This window comes from Callorhinchus milii, unplaced genomic scaffold (assembly GCF_018977255.1).
Source record: "Callorhinchus milii isolate IMCB2004 unplaced genomic scaffold, IMCB_Cmil_1.0 Scaffold3, whole genome shotgun sequence".
Lineage (NCBI taxonomy): Eukaryota > Metazoa > Chordata > Chondrichthyes > Chimaeriformes > Callorhinchidae > Callorhinchus > Callorhinchus milii.
This window is the reverse complement of record NW_024704744.1, coordinates 17,364,578-17,391,535: the sequence shown is the minus strand read 5'-3', so window position 1 is coordinate 17,391,535 and position 26,958 is coordinate 17,364,578. Positions and strand designations below refer to the sequence as shown.

General features: G+C 43.9%; 1 protein-coding gene across 1 annotated transcript; it reads right to left on the bottom strand.

Moving 5' to 3' along the window:
* Window positions 1-16,444: 16,444 nt before the first annotated feature.
* mycn (MYCN proto-oncogene, bHLH transcription factor) lies at window positions 16,445-22,146 on the bottom strand. The gene is made up of 3 exons (XM_042332779.1): window positions 20,994-22,146; window positions 17,803-17,831; window positions 16,445-17,760 (listed from the first exon to the last, which is right to left on the bottom strand). Exons 1-3 carry the CDS (start codon window positions 22,006-22,008, stop codon window positions 17,152-17,154), a joined length of 1,653 nt encoding a protein of 550 aa, XP_042188713.1. The 5' UTR covers window positions 22,009-22,146; the 3' UTR covers window positions 16,445-17,151.
* Window positions 22,147-26,958: the final 4,812 nt, after the last annotated feature.

Genomic DNA, 26,958 nt, shown 5'->3' with positions numbered 1-26,958 from the left:
CGGTTTCACATTGTAAAATGCTACTTAGATTTCCACACATGCTCTGCCTCTGAATGGCTGGAGTGCAGTTTCCACCAGGCACCATATTGCAATAGGACAGTGGAGCTGATAGAAACAGTCATTATTTTTGCTCTACTTTGATCAGCTCACTATCCCCTTTACCAGCAGATATCTTAATAAGTGTCTGTATTAATGCCCCCACATTTCTGTTCAGTTTTTCTGCATGTTGGCTTTTAACTTCATGAGCATCTGCTCCTATGCACGACAATGAAAGGTTCAGAGTCTGAGTCAAAGCGTGCATTTATTGTGTGTCTTTCCTTTCATTCTTTGCCTGATGAACCTATACTTTGACCAACCTGCAATTGGATTCAGTAACTCAGTTGCATGCATGGAACTGAGCCATATTGGCGGGAAATGCCCTGGGATCACTGCACTGAATTAACTGATCTCAGCCAGAGCACTCACAATGGGCACTACAATTGACTTCCGCAACCCTGAGGTACGGGAGAGGAACACTCAGTCAGCCATCCTGCTCCTAATCACTGTCTGGAGACTCCTATTGGAACGTATGTGAATGTGGGCTCATTGGGTGAAGACAGGATTACGCTCAGCTTTAATGCTTCCCATAACTGAATAGTTTACCCACACTCACAGGACTGACTGGGTTCAGGCAAACTGAAAGACCATTTGGGTGAGGTAGTGGAGGCTAGCTGGCACCTGTGGAATCATTTAACTCGTATCTTTTTAACAGAGGAGAAAAAGACGACGTAATCTGTATCTGGAGCTAAATGTCATGGGGGATCAGGAAATATTTCTTGACAAGGAGTGTTGTGAAAATGATGCACGCACAGCTCCGGAAGTTCTGTAATGGGAGAATCAATTGCAATGTTTGAAAAGGAGATCAATAGATATTTAGGTGATGAATAAAATGAAAGACTTCCTAAGCAGCATCTCCTTGGAGCTGAACTGAAAAGGTGACATGCTTGGTAACAAAACATCGAAACATCAGAATCGAGTCAAGCACAGTAACAGAGTACCACACAGTGTAAATAATAGGATGCATTACATTGATTTGCACAGCACAATATTACTGTTCCTTATACTGCAGACCCTGTTTTACCATTTTACTTTCCTCTTCAACTGTGTCTATGGTCACTTGCTCTTTTTCCTCAACTTGGAGTCAAACTCCACCATTGTTTAGGGCTGCAAGACACTCATGTAGGGCTCTATATTAATGCAAGTTGTTGTTATTGGTTTGTGTTCCTTCCACTGTGTAGCCCTGTTTACAAAAATACAGAGCTGGGCAGTGTATACACTAATAACACAGGGCCACAGCATCAACAACAATAAAATTACATTGATTGAGCGCTTTTCACATTGGGAGGATGTCCCAGGAATGTAAGGAACACTCACCAGCAGTAAAACATAGTGGCAGTACAGGATGACGCAGACCAGAATGATCAACACACTGCCAGTTCCAGACTAGAACACATGGGAGTTCCAGACCAGAATCATTACAGTAAAATATGGACTGCAAGGGGCAATTTGAAATTCAAATAGCAAATTATGATGCTGGCAGCAAAAGAAATGAAAATGAGCAATTAAAGGTGACAGCAATGGGAGATGAGCGTACTCAGAATAACACTAGGCGGGAGAATCAATCATGAATGGCAAACCAGAGGGGTTATGTTATTAAAAAGAATTATGGCTGGCCTGGACTATTCATGTGGAACATTCAATCATTTCACAGCTCTGCAGTGTATTCCAATTACCTATCTGGTAAGACGTACTGTAAAATAGCAAGTGAGATCTGACAAGAAAGAAAATATCCGGTGATAATTATCAAATCACATGTCACATATCTCATCCTCCCCTGTAGAGCCTCTATGTAGACCACTTGAAATTGTTCATTAGATAATTGAATATTCAGTTTGCGTGAATACTATTGCCAACTCTTTGCAAAGATATCACCATAAATATTAAACAGGAAATTAGAATATCAATAGCAACCATAAACATATCTCTTTCGCATCTCCCTTGTCAATGATTCTGTTGCAGTCATGATAGCACAGGACGTTCAGGATTAATGACTGCTGCACCCTTATTCAAATACAAACGGATCAATTACCCACATCCTGCAAGAAAGAATCATTGAGAGTAAAAGGCAATCTCCATAGGCCTCTAAGGTCAAAACAAAGGTTTGATATGGTTTTATTTTTTGAATCAAGGAGACACTCAACAAGTTGCTTTTTGAACTCTTCTGATCTGTTCTGGATCTAGAGCCACCTGCATGGAGCAACAAGATAAATTCTGTCCCACTTCCCCGCTTTATCCCCCTATCCCTTCAAGCCCCTCTTTTTCATATGCCTGTCGACTACCTTCTTGAAAGTTACAATGGATTCCGTGTCCACCACCCCACATCAAAACTATTCTCTGGGTAAACAATATTCCTCCTAAGGAAAAGGATCCTCCTCCTGTATTCCTAACAGGACTGACAGATATCGTCCTACTATTGGAGTATACTTTACTAATATTAAGGTGTAAAATACAGTAATAATTTGAAAGAGTGAACATGTATAATAAATAACCTTGATTGTTTCAGTCAAGTATCAGCAGTATTTGCTATAACAGAGAGCAAAGACTACAGCCCTATAACAAGGAAATGCATATGTGTATCTGGCATAGAATGCATACTCTCCCTGGATGAGACCATTCTGCTCACCTAGTTCTGGAGAGTTTAGGCACAGGTTGCAAGTCTTAGGGAGTCGACGTTGTGCATGGGAATACTGCTGGAGTTTAACCTTAGCAAAAACAGACAAGTTTCCTGCTGCTTTTCAATGACCACCTTACCCATTACGTGTTAAATCAAATGCAAGAATCATAATAATCCTTGCATTTGATAGAGCGCCTTATCACATTGTTGAGATGTCTCAAAGCGCTTCACGGGATATACAGGGAAGTGGATTGACTGTATTTTATGGGTGAATATCTTGGTAATTCCAAATCAGCACGATATAAACGTCTAAAGTTAAACCACCTGTTAGACCCTGTGGTGTCAAACAATCTCCTTGTACATGTTATTGTTTCAAAGTGACCAAATTTCCTCAGAGTCTTCAGTGGTGCCTGGGTGACGATAGTTGTTTCAGACAGCAGCAGACTGCAGAGCTGATAGGAACAGTAGTAGAGTCTGGTCTGGGCTGGGCTAAAGAAAAGGCCATGTGGCTGATATTAGTAAACATTGTCCTCGTGCTCCCTCTCCTTTTGTACACGGTCTGGCAGGGCACCAGCTACAGCAGAGTTTGATTATCTTGCGGATCACATGTATTAGACACAAACAGACAAACGACTGAAGGGAACCGAGCCAAGTCTTGCCCTTCAGCAACAGCTGCCATTGCCAAGGTGACGGTGACTGACAATCCACCAGCAACCTGCAGCGTGAGCAGCTCTTTTGTTTCACAAAGCACTTAGGTTACGTGTTTCTCTTTTTTTGTAAAAAAAGGAAGAATACCCACGCTTCTTGTCAGACTTCCAAGCATTTGTTTCTCCGGTGGTCAAAAATAAAGATCCACAGAATAATCTGCAATCTTCGGTTATCTGGCGCGAAAAAAAAAAGAGAATATTTTCTTGTGTTTGTTTCTCCCTCTAATAAACATTTGCTGGTGAAGCTGATATGTCTCTATGGACCTGCAATTGGATTCCTTCCTCCGACCGAGAAAGAGATTGGGAGTCGGTGAAAATGGTAAGGACTTTGAAAATTGACCTCTTGTAAGTTGTAATCCAGGTATTTTATGATATCGGACACAATGTGAGATGATCTGAGACATTTAGGGAAGCAGAACTAATGGCAGAGCAACAAAACGCAAATTAAAGGGGCACTACCTTCAGGAAAGTGTTTGTCAAATCTTTCTTTTTAATCTGAGGTGGTAACTTTCTTGTTTTCATGGAAATGATATGATGATGTGGTTTAATGCTATTTACACCACTGTGTTGTACAGTCAAAAACAAATGAAAGCTTCGTTTCACCTCATGCCTTTTAATAGGTCTTAACTGCGCCCACATCATTGCAAGCAGTAAGAATGACAGCTGTGTTCAAATTGGAACCAAAGATAATAACAGCACTTGGAAAAATTGTTTCCATTAACCAAATCTTTCATTAGAATAATAATCCTTGAATTTGTTAACGCGTCTATAACATCAAATCTTCTCAAAGAGCTTCACAGCAATTACTGTTAAGTGTGATGTCAGTTTAATGTGTACGAAAACACTGCAGCCCTTTGACCGCAGCGATGCCCCACAAACAAATCCTTGTATATGAAGGATAAAAGCTTGAAGGAGAACCAATGCATACTCAATAGGCCGAATGGCCTCCTTCTGTGCTGTAAACTTCTATGACTCTATGATTCTAATCTGCCATGAAGTGATTGACCAATTTTATCTGGGGGATTTTATTTGGCCAGGACATGGGAAGAAAAGTCCTTTTTTCTTCAAATTGTTTCCTGGATTCTTTAATGTCAACAACAACAATAACTTGCATTTATATAGCGCCTTTCACGTCAGGAGGACATACCAAGGTGCTGAAATGTCTACATCAACAGACAGATGGGGACCTCAATTTCATGTTTCATCCGAAGGTTGGACTGCTGACAATGCAGCACTTCTTCAAAACTGCACTGGAGTGTCAGCCTCTAATGTCGAAGTTGAATCCACATCCCAGAGGGGAGAATGCTATCATTTAATAATAATAATCCTTGCATTTGATATAGTGCCTTTTCAAGTCTTTAGACGTCCCAAAGCAAACTTGAACCAAATTGGCATGAATATATTATTTAACCCCCATTTTTAAATTGTTTTCGTTCCTCTTAGTCTCATCCCACATCCATCTCCTATCACGCCCGGAAAAAAACTCCTCCACCCCTCCCTCTCGGCTACCTTGGAGTCATCTTCCCCTCTGGGCTTCCTCCCACATTGACCTATCCTTCTCGGTCACCCTTCTCCACAGCTCCCTCTCCTCCACTCTCAATCCCCTTGCTCCCCTGACTTCCTGAATAGTGTCCTACTCACAAAAGTCACCATGGTACACCAGTCAACTCCGCTCCCTTAAAGCCCAGAGGGGTGCTGATAAACACACCTGGCTCAAATCGAACTTAACTGTCCATCAGCAGATCTGGCGGGACCATATCAAACCCTACCGCTCCGCCCTCACCTCCACTAAATCATCGTTCTACACCATGACAATCTAGGAGGCCAAGGGCAACCCCAAGGATTATTATTATTAATTCAAGCCTCTTTCAGTGCTGCTCTCTAGCAGGCTGGAAGGAGATGCCCTCTAATTCTCTGTCACCTCAGCTCAGTGTCTCGCCAAACTGCTTGACTGAGATCAGGAATTTCCCTGGGGGAAGGGAGGAATTGGGGGGGAAACCATACCCTAATTCTCTGAGAAGCAAATGAGTGTGTTATCTCTTCTTGCAGCCCTGTGCCATCCATTTTTTACATTATGTTTTTGGTGTGGAGATCAATGTCAGCGTGACATGGTATGTGTGCTTGTACTGCTGACCTCTCCTTCTTGACCTTAAAATGCCTATCAATTACACAGCTAGAGCATGGGGCAGAAAGCCAAATACACAAACCTCTGTTTTTGAAACTGATCTCCTAACAAGAAAAGTTTTAAAATATGCGACACGACAGATGCATTTCTTCAGTGGTTGATGACTTTAGCTTTCACCTATGTGTAGTGGAGATTTATTTAACTATTTCTGTGATGGGGCTGAGCCCCCTTACCTCCCCTAATAGCTCAATGAAGTCCTGAACCATAGAGAACTGGAAGAAACGCTTTGGAATAGGAGATGCCCTCGCAAAGTGAAAGGAGCTATATAAATTTAAATTATATTGCATCATTGGTTCTACCTCTGGTCTGTGCTGAGTCAGTGTACTTGCTACAAATGGCCTGCATGTCCCAGGGCAACATCAGGAGAAATATCAGCCAGAACATCTGATATCCTCTGACCTCTGCTGTATTGTGCTCTTGTGTGGCTTCTGGGGGAAGGTTGATGGAAATAATAATAATCCTTGCATTTGATATAGCGTCTTATCACATCATTGAGACGTCTCAAAGTGCTTCACAGAATATATTGTAAAGTGGATTGACTGTGTATTTTGTGGATGAAATGTGGCAGCCAATTACACATGGCAGTGTCCCACAAACAGCCATGAAGTGAGTGACCAATTTTATTTATTTACTTATTTGGAGTAAAAAAACAACATAAAAGGGATTGATGCCACCCTAAAATATCCAGTCAATACAACTTTGCTCTGACCGTTTCATGAGAAAATAATTTAATAGGGAAATCAATTGGAAAGGTTGATTTCTACACTCTAGAAAACTGCAGGAACTCACCAGTTTTATTTTGTGCAGTACCAATTAATGCAGTTAGTTTCTAAAGAGAAAATATTGGCAGTCGTTTTAAAAGCAGTTTTTACATATCATAACGTGATTTTATTTATGAGCCATTCAATGAGATAGCTCCGTTGCATGAGTCAGCGTATTTATATGAGAGACAATCTTATAATAATAATAATAATAATCCTTGCATTTGATATAGCGCTTTTCACGTCGGGAGGACATCCCAAAGCGCTTCACAGAACACACTGTAAAGTGAATTGACTGTATATTTGTGGGTGAACGCAGCAGCCAATTGCGCACAGCAATGTCCCACAAACAGTCGTAGATTGAAAATGACCAATTGTTTTGGGTTTTTTGGAGGGATTATTATTAGGCGTGTGGAGTAAGGAAACTTGCCCAAGGTTTCGCCCTCTGCCTGGAATTGAACTCAGGTCTCTCACTTGCAAAGCGAGTGCTCTAACCACTGAGCTACAGGACTCCACATCTTACCTTTACATCAGGACCAGAGGGCACAGATTCCCATCGGGAAGTCAGTGGTGTAATGAATACATTTTTAGAATTGAGCAGAGTGTTTCTTTTTGTAATAACGTAACAAATTCCATAGACTTTTTTGGCATATAAAAATATACAGTAGTGCTACCAAAACTTTAATTAAACCTCATTAACTGATTATTTAAGGCCCAGCATAACTTTGCTCTGTGAATTGCATTTCTTTCGCCTGCATTAAAACCAATGCATTAGGCACAAATGTTCTCAAAGCTCATATTTGAAGGACCAAACATGTCAACTTGGAAAGTAATTTCAATGGGGAACATGTTCCTTTAAACGTTTTTCTTCTTCCATGTCCATCAATTTATGTGTCTTCAACACCAAACTGGAAGATGCACATGCCAGGACCATCTTATCCTTGTTGGGCTCAGATGATAGTAGATTTGACACATACATTAAGCACTCTGGAACACTATAAAAATGCAAATTGTTGAAGTTGTTGTTGCATACCCTGTAGGAGGTTAGGACCTCAGCAGCATAAATGATAAGGATGCTTTAAAAATCTCAGCTTCCTTTAATTATTGCACAACATTGAGAGTGATACAGAAAAAGACCTTGAGAAGGAAAGCGAGAGAAGGGATGAAGCAGACACTGGGAAATTATTGACAAAGACTCTTACAAAAGTCGCCATTCAGTAAACAACTTCTCAGCAATACCAGATCCTTCTCAGCTTGTGTTTATTCTCAGGATCTGTTGGCTGTTCTGTGGATGCATTAAGACAAATTCTGGGATCTGAAGTGCGACTTCAGATTTTCTTTAACAAGTTTAAAATTATTGTCTAAAAATGGATATATAACTATTCTTGTTTGACTTCATACCCTGTGACATGTTGCACTTGCGGAATGAACTTGAATGTCATATCACGATGTGATGGACATGTGGATTGAGCTTGAATGTACCTCTGCTGGCTAATCAAGATGCTGTTGCGGTAAATGACACCTATTCCTCCCAGGATACCACTTTTTTTGGTCAACATTGCAAGCATGATAATACTTGGGAAGCAGATGGCGGTTGGAACAGTTTTGTTCCCCTCTAACACACTTAAGCCATCACCTAAAGCATCAGGTGGCTTAATGTATTTGTATAGGTAAGAGCAGGTGCCTTACTTCAACAATGCCAGGCAAGATGGGCAGCCTTCACAGCAAGTGGCAATTGAGCAGTAGTTGGCAAGAGGTGTGCCTTCTCTCAACCACATTCTTTACAGGAAGAAGTAACCAACTCTATACTGAGTAATGATTTGAAAAAGCTATCACACATACAAAGAACTTCCCTGGACACGTTCATACAACACTGCACTCAGACTGTGTCGCAAGAATGGACAAATGCCCCTTCAACCTGACTTTTAAGCCTTTCCCAAGACCCTGGATTTGTAAACCTGTGAAATCTTCAGAACCCTCAGCTACTAACGCAAGCATTAATCTTCTTCCTCATGGTGTCTTTTTCTCCAGTTATGTTTATGTGAATGTTAGTTATGTGGCGATCTGTTTAAATACTGGTTGGCATGATTTTTCATGATAAAGAAATGTGAGCAAGGTTTCAGTCACTGGATTAGAAAGGACCTGTTATTTTTACGTATCTATGTATATTACCTTTAATTGTCAGCATTACTAACTAGTTTATATGTTTTATAGCAACATTTTACATGCTTAATGACCGAGTGGTCAGATTTTATACGACAGTTTATCTGACTTTTCTGAAAATGGTAATGGTGCTGTGTGGGGACTTGCTGCCATGTACCTGTCTATGCAATAAAGCCTGTAATTATCCCCATTTTACCTCTCTGTAAAGATTTTTAAACATTTTCATTGAGGTTTTGAGTTTTTAAGCAGAGATAGACATGGATGGGACACACTTTTGCCCACAAAATATAGTTTCACCCTCAAAATATAGTCAATTCATGTTACACTATATTCTGTGAAGTGCTTTGAAATGTTTTGAAGATGTGATAAGGCGCTATATCAAATGCAAGGATTATTATTGCTGTTATACTTGCTCTGACCAGCTTCTTGAGCTCCCTAACTATCTTGTCAGGGTGTGATAAGCTTCTGCTATCAGCACCAAATGCAACCCATTGCCTATTTTACCCATGGCCTTGTTTCACTAAAGAATAGACGTTTAAGGGAGGACCTAATAGAAATGTTTAAAATTATAAAAGGGTTCAATAAGGTTAATATAAATAGGTTGTTTCCACTGGTTGGGGAGTCTGTCACCCGGGAACATAAATATAAGATAGAGACGAGGCGATCTAAAGGAGAATTTAGGAGGAACTACGTCACACAGAGGGTAGCGAAAATGTGGAACTCACTGCCAGAAGCGGTGGTTGAATCAGATAGTGTAGAGCTGTTCAACAGGAAACTAGACCGTCACATGAGGAAGAGGTGAATAGACAGGTGTGGTAAAGTCTCATGTGGAGTATAAACAGTGGCACGGACTGGTTGTTTCCCTGCTGTACATTTTTTTATTCTTTGAAATATCCCCCCAGAATTGGAGAGTGTAAAGAGATCATCTTATATTGATATTGAGATTCAGAATAAGGGCATCCCAAGGAGACAACCATAAACCTACAAGGCTACTCAGATTCAAAAGAGATGAGGACACAGTCATTTGTAACCCTTGAAGAAATCCCAATGCTGCATTTCACTTACAGTGCCAGAGCTGCACCATTAAGATTTCCACTGTGCTGGCACTAAATATGTAGCAGAGTACTGCAGATCCCAGCCAAATCCGAGCAGCACTGATATAAATAAGGCAACAGCAAAATAACTCGTCATATTGTTTTTCGTTGGTCACAGCCGCAAAGCCAATTTATTATAAATTAGCACTTTATTTTCAAACTCTAGCAATTCCAGAGCTGTTTTTTTATGACTATTCCCACAAAGAGTTGAATGTCCCACCTAGAAGCAAATCACATTCTGGGTGTCTGTTTCAGTATATGTGTTTAGAGATCCGCTACCTCATTCTTCAGAGTTGTGAATTGGGGTCAAAACTGTCATTCACCTACAAAATGCATAGTCATTATACTTTACAGTAAATCCTGTGAAATGCTTTGACACCCTCCTGACTCAAAAGGCTCTATATCAAATATAAAGATTATTTATTACTTATCTTTACCCTATCCCACTAACACTGCCCAAATGCCTGCAGCACCTCCAGTAGAGCAACCCTTTCCACTGGGCTGCTTACATTATAGGAGCAGATTAAGATGAGTTGCTTAACAAGCAGAATGATCAGTCTTCAACCCAAAAACAGTTTCTCTCCTCCAACAGCTTTCCCATCTGCGCAGCTCATGCAAAGACAGATCGCCACAGAAGGGTCCAATCCATACACAATATATATTTACATGTAATATTTTAAAACATGTAAAATGTTACCTTTTTTTTGGAGGAGCTCATTTTTATTATTACTTCGAAAATTAAATCATTTTCAATATTAATGTGGTTCCCAGTTGCACACAATTCCGCAAATCAGCCAATAGTTCTTGTTACACCTTACAAAAGACAAAATTAGCTGTTTTTATATATATATAAAAGGAAAGCTTATTTGATTGAAAACATCTTTATATTTTGAGCTCCAAAACACACCCAATCCTCAAAGGGATACATTTTTCTAAATAAAAGTTTAATTTTGAAAAAGGCCTATCTTTAACAGATTTTGATACTTTGTAAAACACTTGTGCCCTCAAAAGGAGATATTGAACCCAGTGTTGTGTTTAGGTTTTTACACCTCAGTGCCTAGTAAGCCCATATGTGTGATGTACAGTAGATGCTTGCACATCCCCAAAGGCTCAGTTATCAAAAACACCTGCCTGTACCAGTCCCAGTCCCAGTGCTGCAACGTGTACATACACATGGGTTCCTTTTGCTGACATAATAATAATAAAAAAATAATAATAATAATAATAATCCTTGCATTTGATATAGCGCTTTTCACGTCAGGAGGACGTCCCAAAGCGCTTCACAGAACACACTGTAAAGTGAATTGACTGTATATTTGTGGGCGAACGCGGCAGCCAATTGCGCACAGCAATGTCCCACAAACAGTCATGGATTGAAAATGACCAATTTATTATTGTTTTTGGTTTTTGGAGGGATTATTATTAGGCGTGTGGAGTAAGGAAACTTGCCCAAGGTTTCGCCCTGCCTGGAATTGAACTCAGGTCTCTCGCTTGCAAAGCGAGTGCTCAACCACTGAGCTACAGGACAGCTACAGGACATAACAATTATTGCACTTCACTGCTACCGAGATTAGGTGAAGGGATATGTTTTTGTGCAACCGTTCTTAATTAATGAGAGTACTTGTCCAGCTAGGACCATCCTACCAGTTAGGGCTTTGGCTCGCAGGGCTGAGGACAAGTTTGCCTTGAATTACTGTGGATCTGCCTGGTTTTGTCAGGGCTTTCTCCTTTGGAGGTGCTTGAGCCCCATCTTAGTTGCCCCTGCTCCAGAGCATATATTAATAATAATAATAATAATCCTTGCATTTGATATATCGTCTTATCACGTCTTTGAGATGTCTCAAAGAGCTTCACAGAATGCACTGTAAAGTGGAGTGACTGGATTTTGTGGGTGAAACGTGGCAGCCAATTGCGCATATTGTTAGACTTTGCTCATTTTAATAACTTCCAGAATCATAACATTTCCCATAGTTTTAGTCTTAAGACATCTGTCTTAAAATATAAGATGATGCAGAATTTCTGAAATTTCTTAAATTCAATCTTAATTTTCAAGCTGTTTTTCCAAAGGTCTTTTTAAGAATGGATTTCACCATGGATTGAAAGCCCGGAAATTACAGGCCAGTCAGCCTAACTTCGGTACTAGGAAAGCTACTGGAGACCGTAATCCGGGACAAAATAAATCTCTACTTAGAGGAACACGAGGTAATTAGAGATATCCAACATGGATTTGTTAAAGGCAAATCTTGCCTAACAAATCTAATAGAATTTTTTGAAGAGGTGACTGTGAGGGTTGATGAGGGAAATGCGGTGGACATTATTTACATGGATTTTAAAAAGGCTTTTAACACAGTACCGCATAAGAGGTTAATAAAAACACTGGAGGTCCACGGTATTAAGGGGACAGTAGCCGTTTGCATTAGGAACTGGTTGAGTGACAGTAAGCAGAGGGTGGTGGTTAATGGGTGTTTCTCGAAATGGAAGGAGGTGTGCAGCGGTGTCCCCCAGGGATCGGTATTGGGACCACTGCTCCTTCTAATACATATTAATGATCTGGACTTGGGCATAGGGAGCACTATTTCCAAGTTTGCAGATGATACCAAGTTAGGTAGGGTAGTAAATAATGAAGAAGATTGTGACGGACTGCAGGCAGACATACATAGAATGGTGGAATGGGCTGACATGTGGCAGATGGATTTCAATGTAGACAAGTGCAAGGTGATACACTTAAGTAGGAAAAATTATAGGAGGCAATATAGACTTGGTAGCTCAATCTTAAGGGGGGTGAACGTACAGAGAGATCTGGGCATTCAAGTAAGCGAATCATTGAAGGTGGCAGAGCAGGTAGATAGGGCAGTAAAAACGGCATTTGGTGTACTGAGCTTCATTAGTAGGGGCTTAGAGTATAAGAGTAGGGAGGTTATCCTTAATCTGTACAAAACACTGGTTAGGCCTCAGCTGGAGTACTGCGTCCAGTTCTGGGCACCTTACCTCAGGAAGGATATTAAGGCACTGGAAAGGGTGCAGAGGAGATTCACGAGAATGATACCAGGAATGGGGAAGCTTAGCTATGAGGACAGGCTAAAAAAGTTAGGACTTTTCCCATTAGAGCAGAGAAGGTTATGCGAGGACCTGATAGAGGTCTTCAAGATCATGAAAGGTTTCGACAGGCTAGATAAGGAAAAGCTGTTTCCGCTGGTAGATGTGTCTGTGACCCGTGGTCACAGTCTTAAGATATCTACCAAAAGAAGCAGAGGGGAGGTTAGAAGAAATTTTTTCACTCAGTGAGTTGTTAGAATTTGGAATGATCTGCCCGAAAGGGCAGTGAAGTCCGATTTGATAACAGCTTTTAAGAGAGAACTGGATAGGTATCTGGAGAAGTCAAGTTTGCAGGGTTATGGGGAGAAAGCTGGTAAGTAGGGTTAATAAAAGTCAGTTGCTCTGTCAAAGAGCCGGCACAGACTCGATGGGCCGAATGGCCTCCTTCTGTGCCGTAACATTCTATGATTCTATGATTAATGTGTCGCACTTCAATCTACTATCAGGAGCTGATGTTTACATAAACGGAGAGAACCCTCTGAGGTTTAGGATCCAAGGAAACCATGTCACGATGAGGTTTCCCTGTATTGGGAATTAGACTTCACTGCCCCAGTTATGCACCATTCAGGATTTTGCCACAAACACGTCACTGCTTTCCATATTGCATGTTGGCAAAAAAATAACTGAGGACATTAACTCCGAGTTAAAGAGTAAAGAGGGTTAGATTTTTAGATGTTTAAAGATGCAAACTTGTAAGATTTGGTAAGGGGGTCATATGTATCAGCCTGGCTCACTGGTAGCACTCTCGTCTCCGAGTCAGAAGATTGTGGGCTCAAGCCTCACATTGGGATTTGGAATCACACAGTCTAAGCTAACAGTCCAAATGCAGAGCGGGGGTTGCATTCTCGGAGGTTCTGTCCATTGAATGAGACGTTAAACTGAGGCCATGTCTGCCTGTTCAGGTGGACATTAAAGATCCCATGGCGTATTTGAAAGGGGAAGGGAGTTCCTCTCAGTGTCCTGACCAACAATTCCCCAATTAAAAATTGGTCACTTACTTTATGGCTGTTTGTGGGAGATTGCTGTGCACAAACTTACTACCATGTTTTACCCACAAAATGCACAGTAAATCCACTTTACAGTATATTCTGTGAAGCACGTTTTGAGACATGTCAACGACGTGATAGGGTGCAATATCAAATGCAAGGATTAGTATTATTATTATTCGGCATGAGGTCTTTTCTTTTTCCTTTCCTGTTTAGTTGAACCACCACATGCCTACGGTACAATAAATATAACACCGGGCCCATCGTCTCAACACGCAGTAGCTTGACCGTCGAAAGGGGAACCGATTTGAAAACCTGCAGTTCATTAGGAGGAAATATTTCTTTCTGGCAGGCGGCACATATTTGAGCACCAGATATTTTGGCTCGTTGCCCAGTTGGCTGAGATGATTTTTTTTCCCATGCTCTTTTCTTGGGTCATTTCACAGTGCAAAGCACTGTGACATAATTCCGCAAAGGTTTTTGACCATGAGGGAAGCAACAGTTAATATTACAGAAGGCTTTTGCTGCCAGTTATGTAATCTCCATGTTGCATCTTAATAGCAAACAGGAAGAAAAAGCATCAACATAATTTTTAAAGACTAGTCCTCGACGGACCCCTTGTATAACATGCCTCCATCCGCCTTTCCAGTAAATGCAGAATGATTTCATAGGCAGCACCGCTGTAACCATTTGCATGTTGAGGGTATAATCCTGGCATCGATATGATCTAATCGTATCAGAGGGTTTTTTAATGGCACTTATCGTGCACAATCCTTATCTAACACTGCGTAATGAAAACAAGAAATCTGAATCAGATTTTTTTCTTCATTCCAGGTTTACTTCTCTGTCGAGTTGTGTTTGCTTTTCAGGAAGTACAGGATGGTTAGTAAAAGCAAACCTGAGCACCAGTCTGCTGAAAGTCTCTGCAATTAAGGCGAGAAGGAAAAAGTAACTAAATTAATTTCCCTTAATTTCATATTTTAGGCCTCCCAACGGATGTCTGCAGTCACTGCTTAGTCTAGAACTGAGTCACATACACACACACACCAACATGAATCCAGATTATGTATGCACTATGTGTATATCATAAAAAACACATAACTCAGCCAATTTATCCTGTCTGCATTGAATATGTTGATCTTGGACAACAGTTTGGACATTACAATTGGCCTCAGTTAGTGAGGAGAAATGATCAACTAGTCATCACACTACTGATCAGTATCCAGTGCCATGTGCTGGATGTGGGATCATGGTCAGTTGTGACAGCTCCCTGTTATACTTGGATGACTGCTATTCTGCAACACTCAGTCTATCCTCACATATGAAAAGCAAGGCACTGGAGTTACGATTGTGGAACATCACTTTGGCGTGCATCAGCTCCTGTAGGAGGGAATTTGTCAGTCATGCAGGTGACAACCCGGTTCAGTTGATAGCAGTCTTCCTTCAGTCAGAGGATTGTGGGTTTAAGCCCCACATCAAGATTTTGAACTCAAAGTCTCGGCAGTGATGCATGATCCTTCAGACATCCTTCAGATAAGACATTAAACCAAAGTTCCATCTGCCTTTTCGAGGGGTCATTAAAGATTGTATCAAGCGCATTGGGACGTCCTCCCTACATGAAAGGCGCCATACAAATGTAATTTGTTGTTGTTACATGGCACTATATCAAAAAAGTTTCTCCCAGTTTGTTGGCTAACAATTCAGATAAAATTGGTCATTCACTTCATGGCAACTTTATTTTTTTTAAACATATGACTTTATAACTTTTTAAACATGTAAACACTTCACGTTTACCTAGCAGTAAATAGGAACCCAGTTATTAGTCGATTGGTGGATTGCTTTTCCGGGGGTAATTCTTTCCAAAAAAAATTGTTCACTTCAATCCACGACTGTTTGTGGGACACTGCTGTGTGCAATTGGCTGCCATGTTTCACCCACAAAAAAAGTTAATTCATTATAGTAAATTTTGTGAAGCGCTTTGAGACATCTCGAAGCCATGATAAGGCGCTATATATCAAATGCAAGTATTATTACATATTTATGTGAGTTTGTGTAACATTGGTGTTTGAAAAATGGGACTTTTTTCACCAACCAACAGTCACTACACTTCACAGTAAATCCTGCGAATTGCTTTGACACATCTTGATGATGTGATAAGGCACTATATCCAATGCAAGATTGCAAGTTTCATTGTATTTTCTCTTGACAGATCAGATCATCCAGGTAAAACTTTTATCTCTATAAACTGTATCTTATTGACAAATTGGTCAACCATCGACAACGCCTTAGGATTGCTGTGTACCTGGCTTGTCTTCTCAGAATCAGCTCAACCTTAAAGATATCCGAATTACCTCTCCCCAAGGAGGATATCCAGTTGGGACGTTCTTTTTCAACATGAAAGGTCCTACACAAATGCAGTTTGTTGTTGTTGTTCATTCCTTTTTCCACAACCAGTGAATTTTAATGCAAGTTCCCACCCCTGCACAGGCTCTGAAATGGAGACATCACTCCAAGCAATGAAACCTCTCACATATCAGTTCAAAATTGAAACTTTATTTTTAAATGAGTAGCAAAATGTTACTATTTTTTGGGGGGTGGGGAAGATAAAACACCAAATATATTTGAGGCATTTCAGCTTTCCAAGATAAAAAAAACACACAACAAAAAACATATCCCCCACACTTTTGATTACTTTGGGCCGCAGTCCCAAAACTACAGACACTATAACAAAAGAGGCAGTCAATTTCATAGGATTTATTTTCATAAACTTGAGGTATTTCAAAAGTGCTAAGTTGCAGCACTATATGTACATCATGAAAAAACACATAACTCAGCCATTTACCCAGTTCTATGAACCCAACAGCAACACAAAACAGAGAGAGGCTAGGTAAAAGGCATATATAGTAATTTCTGTACAAAAGAAATTTTAGTCAAAAAGTGATAAAGTAATATCTACTCAAACCTTTCACAACTCATTTTCATACGAAAATATAGGTATCAAATTTAGTATCATGTATCAGCATCACACTAACATATACAGGCAGTGTAAGAATTAGTACAATACATAACAAGGATTAACAAGAAGTCTTTATAGGAAAATGTCATGCTCCTCAAACGTTGAGGTATTACTCTGTAAAAAAAAAGTTCCAGACCGATAACGGTGACTTAAGACTGTGGCATTTGTCTTTCTAACCCATCATCATGTAAAAAAAACGAGTGTTAAACTGATATTTACATTGGATTTCGAAAAAAAGGCTATAAACATCAAAGCCCTCAAAACAATTTCCATCACACGCACAGGACCCTCGAAGATCTGATATTTTTAGAAGCGTTTTGTCCACATGTAAATGGACTGAAAACAAAAAATGTGAAAAAAATTATCCCAAAACATTCTTGACGTCTAAAATGTGCAAAAGTGGCATCCAACCAGTTCGGGTAGCCTCAACCTAGCGAGTCCTTATTTCCTCCAGTCTCTTTACCAGCAACTGTTGCTTGGCTTTTAACTTCTCTTTCTCCGACAATAGTTTGTGCTCCTCCGACTGCAGAGACCGCACGTACTCGGTGGCCTTTTTCAGAATTATGACTTTTGCAGCTTTGTCGTTTTTCACGAGTTCTGGTATTTGGTCCCTTAAGGTAAGAAAGCTGGAGCGCAGGTCGTTCCTCCGCTGGCGCTCCAAGATGTTGTGAGTGCGTCGGCGCTCATTGTCCTCCGAATCAGACCCGCGGGGGCTCATGCTCTTGGATCTAGGAGGCACGGCTTGCTTGGCGACGCGGACAGTCTCGCTTTTCACTTTTTTCAGCGGTGGCACCTCGTCGCACTCCATGTAAGGCGATGGGGCGGCATAGTTGTGTTGTTGGTGTATGGGAGCGCATCTCTTCAGCAGCGAGGAGTTCTGGGGCTTCGATGAGGAACAGCTTGTGTGATGGCTGCGCACAGTCACAGTAAGAGTAGTCACATGTTTGCTAGATGATGACCGGCGCTTCTCAACCGTCACCACATCAATTTCTTCTTCTTCCTCCTCCTCCTCTTCTTCTTCTTCTTCTTCGTCTTCTTCCTCCTCCTCTTCTTCATCTTCCTCCTCCTCCTCCTCTTCTTCATCTTCCTCCTCCTCTTCTTCATCCTCCTCTACAAATAGTCAACAGAAAAGAAAACGATTAACACAACAACTCTGCAATCCAGTACACTACAGTAAAACACAAGTGACCGATCAAATCAAGTGGATCTCTCTGATGAAGGCTCAGGCGACCAGGAACAGAAAGGTGTAACACATCTTACATTGTGCTCATAAAACCATAGGACAGGAAGAAACATTGTGCTCAGTCTGACTGGTCGAAAGATTTGAAATATCAGACAAGTTTATGGTTACAATGGTCCACTCCCCCCATCAAATATTAGACTTTCAGTGCAGAAGCTTCAAATTTGGAGAAAATTTGAAGGAATCCAATCATACCACCAGTATACATGAGTGAATTTTACACTGAACTCTTGTCTGCGAACTGGCATTCGCAATTTGGTCTAAGTCTATATAACCCGAATAATCTGCTGCATTAAACTGGGAAACCACCAATGAGCAAGTGTATGCAAGCATAACACAGAGATAAAGAACAAACTGTGGGATCAATGCAAATTCAAATCACAGTATAAACACATAATTGCTCATTCTAAACCCACACTGTCTGTCCCATACAGCAATGAAGAGATCCATCCGCCTTTACATCATGATTGCAGGAACCAGAAAACGAGCAGATTTGCATTAGCTGGGACTTACTGAGCAGGTTTTATTCTTTTGATTTTTAGCCAAGTGTTCAGGAGACAGCTGTTGAGAGGAAGCCCTGGACAATGCAGGGCTGTCAGGAAGACATAAGCAGCAGCATGTGCAGCACATCCACTTTGAACCACTGATGACTTAAATAGACTTTTGGCTAAAAGGTAGCAAACTGTCCTAAAATTAGGCTGTAAAGTGGAAGGACACATACAAGCAAATCAATTTGCTTTTTTAAGCATTCTACAGAAAGCCTAATGGTGTCACTGGAGTACATTACACTGAATTACCGATCACAGAAATGGAAGACTCATTTTGATCCTTGTGGATTTAGCCTCTTTAAAAAGGCCAAACGAAGGATTATTTGTCGATCATTAAAAAAAGTCACCGCCATTAGAGTGGCCAGACAGTGGCCTAACTAACGATCTCCTCTCAGTCAGACACCCTCCTCACCCTCCCACAAGGGCCTTCTATCTCCTTACGTTTCTTGAATCTGAGACTACTTTGAAATGTTAAATCTCTGGGTTATGTGAAAAAAATCTCAGGGGGTTCCATCGTGACTACAGCATATGTTTATGCAACTTTACATTTCAAAGCCAGGCTCTGGAATTCCAGGAACTCCATTCTCCATGGCCTTCGGAGATTACTCCTGATTAATGGGCTGTTTCAGTGCAAAGGTGTCCAGGTAGCGCAGCCACCACATCTGGTAGCTTTTCTCTGCAGTAACCAAATAGCTCAGCTCAAAGGCATATGAATAACCTCCGTTCCTCCACTGAGTTCTCAAAAGTACCTTCTTTGCAATCAAGCGTTAAAAAGCATTAACATCCATCATCAGCAAACAAGACATCAACATCTTTGGGACGTAGGGAAATCCAAACTTGTGAGTTGAATTTACAGTAAATGTTTTGCTTCTGTGAGTTTGAGTGTGTGTGTGTGTTGGGGGGGGGGGGGGGGGGGAGGAGGGTCTGTCTGTCTCCAGAGTATAATATTGTATTGGGAGGTACACTGCCGCCTGCTGGGCACTGTCAGAAGTGTAGCTAATTATACCAGTCGGTGGCACAGAGCTTAGAGAGTCTGGTAATTTAAAACTGATTCATGTGTGGCTTCCACACTGCTATGTGGGAAAGCCCATTAGACATTCACACAGCCTGATGAAATTAACACAGAGGTGGCAGCTGAAACCAACCACTGCTGCTGGGACAACCGAGGCACCACTTAATGGCACCGAATTCATTACCATTTCTATCATTAAATTACTACACTGGATTAAAGCCTTTTGTCATGTGCAGTCTTCAGTGTTCCTTGATTCAACCAGACCCTCCTCCGCCTTGGTGGGGAACGTGGGGGGGGAGGGGGGAGAGTAAGCAGCTGACTGGCTGCACTCTGACATCAGTGAGGAAAAGAGTAACGCAATAAATGGGACAGACCCTCAGCGGAACAGAGAGGTGCTTGAAAGTGATGTGGAAAATTAAATGGCATTGCGCAAAGAGGGAGAGGGAAAGGGGTGGATTCAGCTCAAGATGTTACATGATCCAAAAATATACAAGAAGTAAAACTGCAGTGAGCAAGGAATATGTCACCAGCGCAGATTTCACGAGGCACATTTGCAAAGACATTTGGGATGGAAACATGGCAGGAGGAGATGGCGTTGGTGGTGGTGGTGGTTTGTATTGGGTCTGAAGATGCAATTGTTTTGTTTGAAAGCCGCCACAACTTACATTTAGATAGTGCCCTTCATGCAGGGATTAACAAAATAACACCCAGCTGCACGTCACGGGCTGCAGTGCAGGTATCGGGACGGTGCGTGTATAGACTGTAACGAGCAGCAGAGCAACCTGTCAGTCTGTGCAGGGAGTGGGGTGTGTAGTAGTAGTAATAATAATAATAATAATAATAATCCTTGCATTTGAAAGAGAACCTGATCAGGTCTCAAACCCACTTGCCACTGATAAAAAATACCTGTGAAGTGGTCAGTGTGGAGAGGAGAGGGAGGGAGAGGGTGAAGGAGAAGAGGGGAGGAGAGAAGAGAGGGAAGAGAGAGAAGGAGAGAAGAGAGGGAAGGAGAGAAGAGAGGGAAGGAGAGGAGAGAGGGAAGGAGAGGAGAGGGAAGCAGAGGGGGAGGGAGGGAAGAGAGGGAGGGAGGGAAGAGAGGGAAGGAGGGAGGGAAGAGAGGGAAGGAGGGAAGAGAGGGAAGGAGGGAAGAGAGGGAAGGAGAGAAGAGAGGGAAGGAGAGAAGAGAGGGAAGGAGAGAAGAGGGAAGGAGAGGATGAGGGAGGGAAGAGAGGGAAGGAGAGAAGAGGAAAGGAGAGGAGGAGGGAGGGAAGAGGAGGAGGGAGGGAAGAGGAGGAGGGAGGGAAGAGAGGGAAGGAGAGACGAGGGAAGGAGAGAAGAGGGAAGGAGAGGAGGAGGGAAGGAGAGAAGAGGGAAGGAGAGGAGAGGGAGGGAAGAGGGGAGAGAAGGAGAAAAGAGAGAGGGAGAAGGGAGAGGGGTGGGGGGAGAGAGAGAGAGAGGGGTGAGACACTTACCAGAGTCACTGGGGGTTTCGTGGCCGGAGTTGCCTTGAGCCGCGGTGGTGTCTGTAGCCGCCGAGGCCGCCGCTCCCCGGGGCGCGGCCTCCTGGTGCAGGGGGAGGGGGAAGGGGAAGACCACCGCGGGGTCCACACACTCGGCCGCCGGGGCGGGGGCGGGCGGGTGAGGGTGAGGGTGGGGTCGGGGGTGCTGCAGCAGCGGCTGTGGCTGCGGGGGGTGTCGGTGTCCCTGGGAGCGGGGGGCGAGGTCCGCCCCGGGGAGGGCGAGGGTCGGGGCGGCGGGGGGGGCGGCGGCGGAGGCCGCGGCCGCCCCCCGGCCCTGGGCCTGCGGCTGGTGCTGAGCCGCCGCGGCCTGGAGTTTGTCGCTGACCACCTTCTCCAGCTTCTCCCGGGCCGAGAAGCCGCTCCACATGCAGTCCTGCAGGATGATGGCGTTCAGGTTCCTGGGCCCCTGGTCCTCGTCGAGCAGCAGCAGCTCCGACACCCAGTCCTCGCCCCCTCCGCCGGCGGCCCCCGCCGCCCCCTCCTCCTGCCCGGCCGCCCGGCCCGCCGCCAGCCCCGCCCGGCTGGGCGACAGGGGCGGGGTGGGCAGCAGCTCGAACTTCTTCCAGATGTCCTCGCTCGGGGGGTAGAAGTCGGCCTCGGGGCCGTAGTCGTCCGGGTAGAAGTAAGGCTGATAGGAGTCGTACTCCAGCTCGTAGCTCTTGCAGCAGGGCAGCCGGATCGAGAAGGAGGAGGAGGCGGCGGCGACGGCGGCGGCCGAGGGGGAGCAGCAGGGAGCCGGCACCGGGGGGCAGGAGGCGGCGGGGATGGCCATGGCCGAGGAGGACGAGGAGGCGGTGGAGGTTGACATGATCCCCGGCATCTCTCTCTCTCTCTCTCTCTGTCTGTGTCTTTCTTCTCTCTCCCTCTCTCTGTCGCTGATCTGGAAGGATGTGGAGAGGCAATACCACACAGCAATGAGCGACACACACACACACACACACAGAGAGAGAGAGAGGGGAGAGGACATGTCAGATCTCAGGCGGTGGGGGTTGTGTTGTTTGGGCGATGCGTCGTTCCCTAAACGCTCTGCACGAACGGGGGCAACGCTTCGTGTGGGATGACTGTGTGTGTGGCGGTGAGAATGAATGTACGGTATTATTTTTTTTGTTGTTGTTGTTGTTCGGGGGTGTGGGGGGACGGGGGACGAATTCGATGGGTGTTGTTTTATAGAAAAAAAAGAAAAAAAAACCCCACCCCCCCCCCAACCGACCAGCCCGAAAAGGTGCTCTTCCCGACCTCAAATGCATGCAACAGTGTGTTTTTCCACCACCACCACCACATACCCCCCCCCATCACCCCCCCCATCACCCCTCCCCCCCCCACACACGAAAAAAAATACCCCCACAAATTCATCATCAAAAGAGGCAGCATTTTTTTTTTTTTTTGCGTCGAAAACACAGCAAAGCGGCGCCCAGACAACAAAAAAGGGCATTGCGGTATTTTTGGTGGTGGTGGTGGTGGTTGTTGTTGTTGTGGGTGGGTGGGTGTGAGAGGGGTGGGGGCGGGCGGGCCAGGGGGGAGGGGGGGGGGGGGTGCGGGGGATATTGCATTGCACATTAGTGCTAAGATTTGTAGCCGCATCCGTGAATAATTAAACGTTACCATCATCAGCCGAACAAACTCACACCGTTAACAATAGACGGTCTCCCCCACAATACTGGGACATCGCAAAGGTTTGCACTCAGTTATGTGATGAGAGCCCAGTGTGTGTGTATATATATTATATACACACACACACACACACTGCGGACTCGCTGTGCACCCAGCACTGGGGCAGGTCCCCCCCCCCCCACCCCACCACCATATTATATTAGAAATAAGGACATTGTAATCGCAGAGTGGCTGTGGCTGATACAGGGATTTGAAAGCCCGACTTGACAACAAGCACAGGGCGAGCGAGGGTGAGGTTAGTCCTGCAGAGGCTTTGCTTGGCTTTGCCTCCCCTTCCCCCCCCTCCCCACCACCCCCCACCCCCACTCCCCGGGCGAGTTGCGATCAGTGCTGCATGAAAAGCTTTGACCTACATTCTGGTGCATTTCCAACGAAGGCAAAACAGGGAGACGGGACTGATCCGACTTTCACACAAACATACTCTCACACACACACAAACACACACACACACACAGAGAGAGAGAGAGATAAAAAATATTGGGCAGGAACCTCGCATTACACAAGAGAGAGACACACACACACACACACACACAGAGAGCAAAGAAAGGGACCTCACCTTCTGCTATATCTTCTTGTATGTATGTGTGTACGAGTGTGTGTGTGTGTATATATATATATATATAAGTCACACAACACAACACTCCGCAGCGATCTGCAAATATCAAGAGACGTGAAACAGATCCAAGCAGTCAGCAGCCTCCGACCATCCCCTGCGATCAGACAGAGCAGTCTGTCGGTGCAAGTTGGATGCAGTGCTGGATATTATTATCCGGGGGGGGAGGGGGGGAGGGGGGAAAGCCCAAAAAATCAAATAAGCCAACCTCCTCGATTTACATAATAGGAGGAGCCCATGATTTGGCGCGAAAATAATTCCCATCCACCCCCTCCCCATCCACCCCCCCCCCTCACCCCCACACTCCCCTTTATCATTTATTTACCAATGTATCAGTGACACAAGCTTTGAGGCTGTGGAGTCTGGTTCGGTGCGAGGTTGCAATGTTGCTCGTTTTGCATGATGGCGTTGAAGATTGAAGCTGATCGGCTGCAGAGGGTGGGGGGGGAGAAGGGTGCATTTTACTGCTCTGTCTGTCTGTCTGTCTCTCTGTCTGTCTCTGTGTGTGCGAAACAGTCTGTGGCTTTTTTGGGGGGGGTTTTGCGTGCGGGCGGAACCGTGTCTGTGCGGAAGGTAGAGAGCCCTGGATGTCAATCAATACGATGCACACATAGAGGAACAGATCCGAGTGGGTGGGTGGCAGGAGTGAGTGGGTGGGGTGCGGGGGGGGGTGGGTGATGGGGGGAGAGAAATGCTGCAAAAGCCCTGCTAGAGAAAGGGAAACCAAGGGGATAAGGGCGACCGATTGCAAATAAATGCAAAGCGGATTCGAAATCGTTTGCAAGAGAAAATGCGATGGGGATGAAAAATAGATATATGCACACACACACCCACACACACACACACAGAGAGAGAGAGAGAGAGAGAGTGAGTGAAAGCAAACCGGGTTAACAGCAGAGGGTGTTACTCGTTGCAACCAGAACTGAGCTGAAACAGGTCGCAGAGGCGCGACATCTAGTGGAAAAGCACTGGACAAGAACGTGCTGTTCCTGACTGATCAGCAGAGCCATCACAACAAACACCACCACCACTGAAAAGGGTGCAATCCTCCCCCCACCCCACCCACCCCCCACTTCACAAAAACAAACTCCAGCCAGACCACCAAACCACACAGGTTAAAGTGTTCTCGAGCAATTGCAGTAAAAGGGGAGGCGACAGTGACAACGTTGTGCAGCAGAAAGAAATACAGGGTTTTTTTTTGCAAACAAAATCAGCTTTTTTTTTGTCGCTTTAGTTTTGACAGCACCGATACCAGAGATTTATGATCAAAATGCATGGGTGGAGGGTGCAGAGGAAGTTTTGATATAACTATGGGTGGTGGTGGGGCGGGGGGGGGGGGGTAGCCTTAAAAATAGTGTTTTCCAATAAAGTGACTTTTCTTTCCTTGCAAAACAAAATAAATGGGTGAAAACCAGCGAACCAAATGGAGAGGTCACCAGCCAGGGAGTTGGGAGGATGCTTTCTTTTTCAACTCCCCCCCCCCCCCCCTCCCCACCAGCTTCCTTAAACACATCGTAGTCTTTGAACTAGGCTTTCCAAGCCAGACTCCTTTATATTTCCGTTTACACGTTTTATTATTTTACAATCTAATGGTCAATTGAGAAACTGGGAAGGAGGGAGGGGGAGAAAGATACTTTGCCAGACATCCTCAAGGTGCCAGTCAGTTGCACGTCTTGACTTGCAACCTCTATGTTTAAACTTTAAAGAAGTTAAATGAGCAAAATAAGCAAAAATAAACACCCCATTATTTATAGAGTAGCAGAGTAATCATATCACACCACACATCCTAACTATGACAGTTGTTGTGATTTTCGTCCCCTCCCCATTTTTAGGCATTTGAGTTTTGTTGAAAAGAGCCCACATCCCACTGGTATGTTTTAAGGAAGTTTTCATGAAAACAAACAATAATAATCCTTACATTTGATATGGCGTATAGCACCCTTCAGTTGGGAGGACATCTCAATATGCTTCGCCAGATATACTGTAAAGTGCAGCAAAAAAATCTGCTGTTTGATAAACTGTTTTCAGGCATTTGCAAATTGAAAATGCACCATTGCACTGTTCAGACAATCGTGATGAAATATGATGAAATAATAATAATCCTTGCATTTGATATAGCACCTTATCACGTCTTCGAGACGTCTCAAAATGTTTCACAGAATATACTGTAAAGTGAATTCACTGTTTATTTTGTGGGCGAAACGCCCAATGCCCACAGGCGGTGAAATGATGCTTCGCTTTCCTGCTTTTCATTTACCATAAACTGTTCTCCAAGTCTGTTTTCACGACCGCAGCTCCTCTTATTTAAAAACCCTATATTTTGCTCTATGTTTGTACTTCAAGCGTGCGGCCTTATAAGCTTTTGTTTCTGTGTTACTTTCGCTCCACCAGGGCTGACCTCCTCCTTGTCCCCCGAGTCCTCCGCTCCACCATCGGCGGCCGTGCCTTCAGCCACTACACCCCAAGGCTCTGGAACTCCCTTCCTCACTCCCTTCGTCTCGCCCCCATTCTTCCCAGTTTCAGGTCTCGGCTGAAGACCTTTCTTTTCGACCGCGCTTTTGGTCACCTTTCTCCCCCTCCCCCTGGCTCGGCCCTGGGATCCATTACTGTGAAGCGCTCTGAGACGCCGTCCGGCATGGAGGGCGCTAAATAAATCCAAGTTGTTATTGTTGTGTTAAATTTTCAAAGGTTTCTAAATTTGCACTGCAGATATCCTTAATTTAACCATGCAAACAGAGATGCTAACATCTGACAAGTAACCTTTGAGGATTCAGAAGCGGGTGTTTGGGCTTTTTGTTCCCCTTGCCTTATAACTGCAATTTATTTCAGGAACTAAAAACAGATTCAATCGTGGAGCAAATGTTGTGTTGGTGAGTGGCACACTGGCATAGAGTGAGCTGGAAGCAACATCACTTTTTCTCCTATGAATCTTTGCTGCTAATTATCCATACTCAGTGCACTGGAGTGCTCGTCTGCCGAATAAACCTAACGACAGTGTTCACAGGTTGTACTAATTGATCGGTGTCATTCTGGTTTGCAATCAGCTTCACAGGTGAAACTCTGGGTATTGCGGCAGGGTCAGTGAGTCTCTCCGCTCGTACATAAGATCATTTTATTTCTAATCTTTTCCTCTTTATAGTGATCCATCTTGATGACATCATCCGCAGACATGGGGTCAACTTCCACATGTATGCAGGTGATACTCAACTGTACCTCTCTGCCTCCATCCTTGACTCCAGGACCACTGCTGTCCTGACTGAATGTCTGTCAGACATCAAGGCCTGGATGAGAGCTAATTTTCTTCAGTTGAATATCAACAAGACCGAGGCCCTCCTGATTGGCTCCCGTCAGCGCCTCCACACCTCAGGCACTGACAGCATCACCATCCATCGATGCACACTCCACCTTACTAAGCCAGCCCGAAACATTGGCGTCTTGTTTGACCCTCAAGTTTCCTTTCTACCCCACATCCGTGTCATGATCTGCTCTGCCTTCCCCCACCTCCGCAACATCACCCGACTCTGCCACTGTCTCACACCACAGGCCGCTGAAACTCTCATATATGCATTCATTACATCAAGGCTTGACTATACAAACTCCTTGCTTTTCGGCCTCCCCAACTTCTCCCTTCAC

What these genes read in the sequence shown, in the direction of transcription:
- mycn (XM_042332779.1), bottom strand. Translation starts at nt 22,008, where the DNA reads ATGTCCTCTCCCCTCTCTCTCTCTCTGTGTGTGTGTGTGTGTGTGTCG. An exon ending in CGAAACCCCCAGTGACTCTG is followed by an intron (nt 17,832 to 20,993) that starts GTAAGTGTCTCA and finishes GACTATTTGTAG; the next exon opens with AGGAGGATGAAGAAGAGGAG. An exon ending in AAGAAGAGGAGGAGGAAGAT is followed by an intron (nt 17,761 to 17,802) that starts GAAGAAGAGGAG and finishes GAAGAGGAGGAG; the next exon opens with GAAGAAGACGAAGAAGAAGA.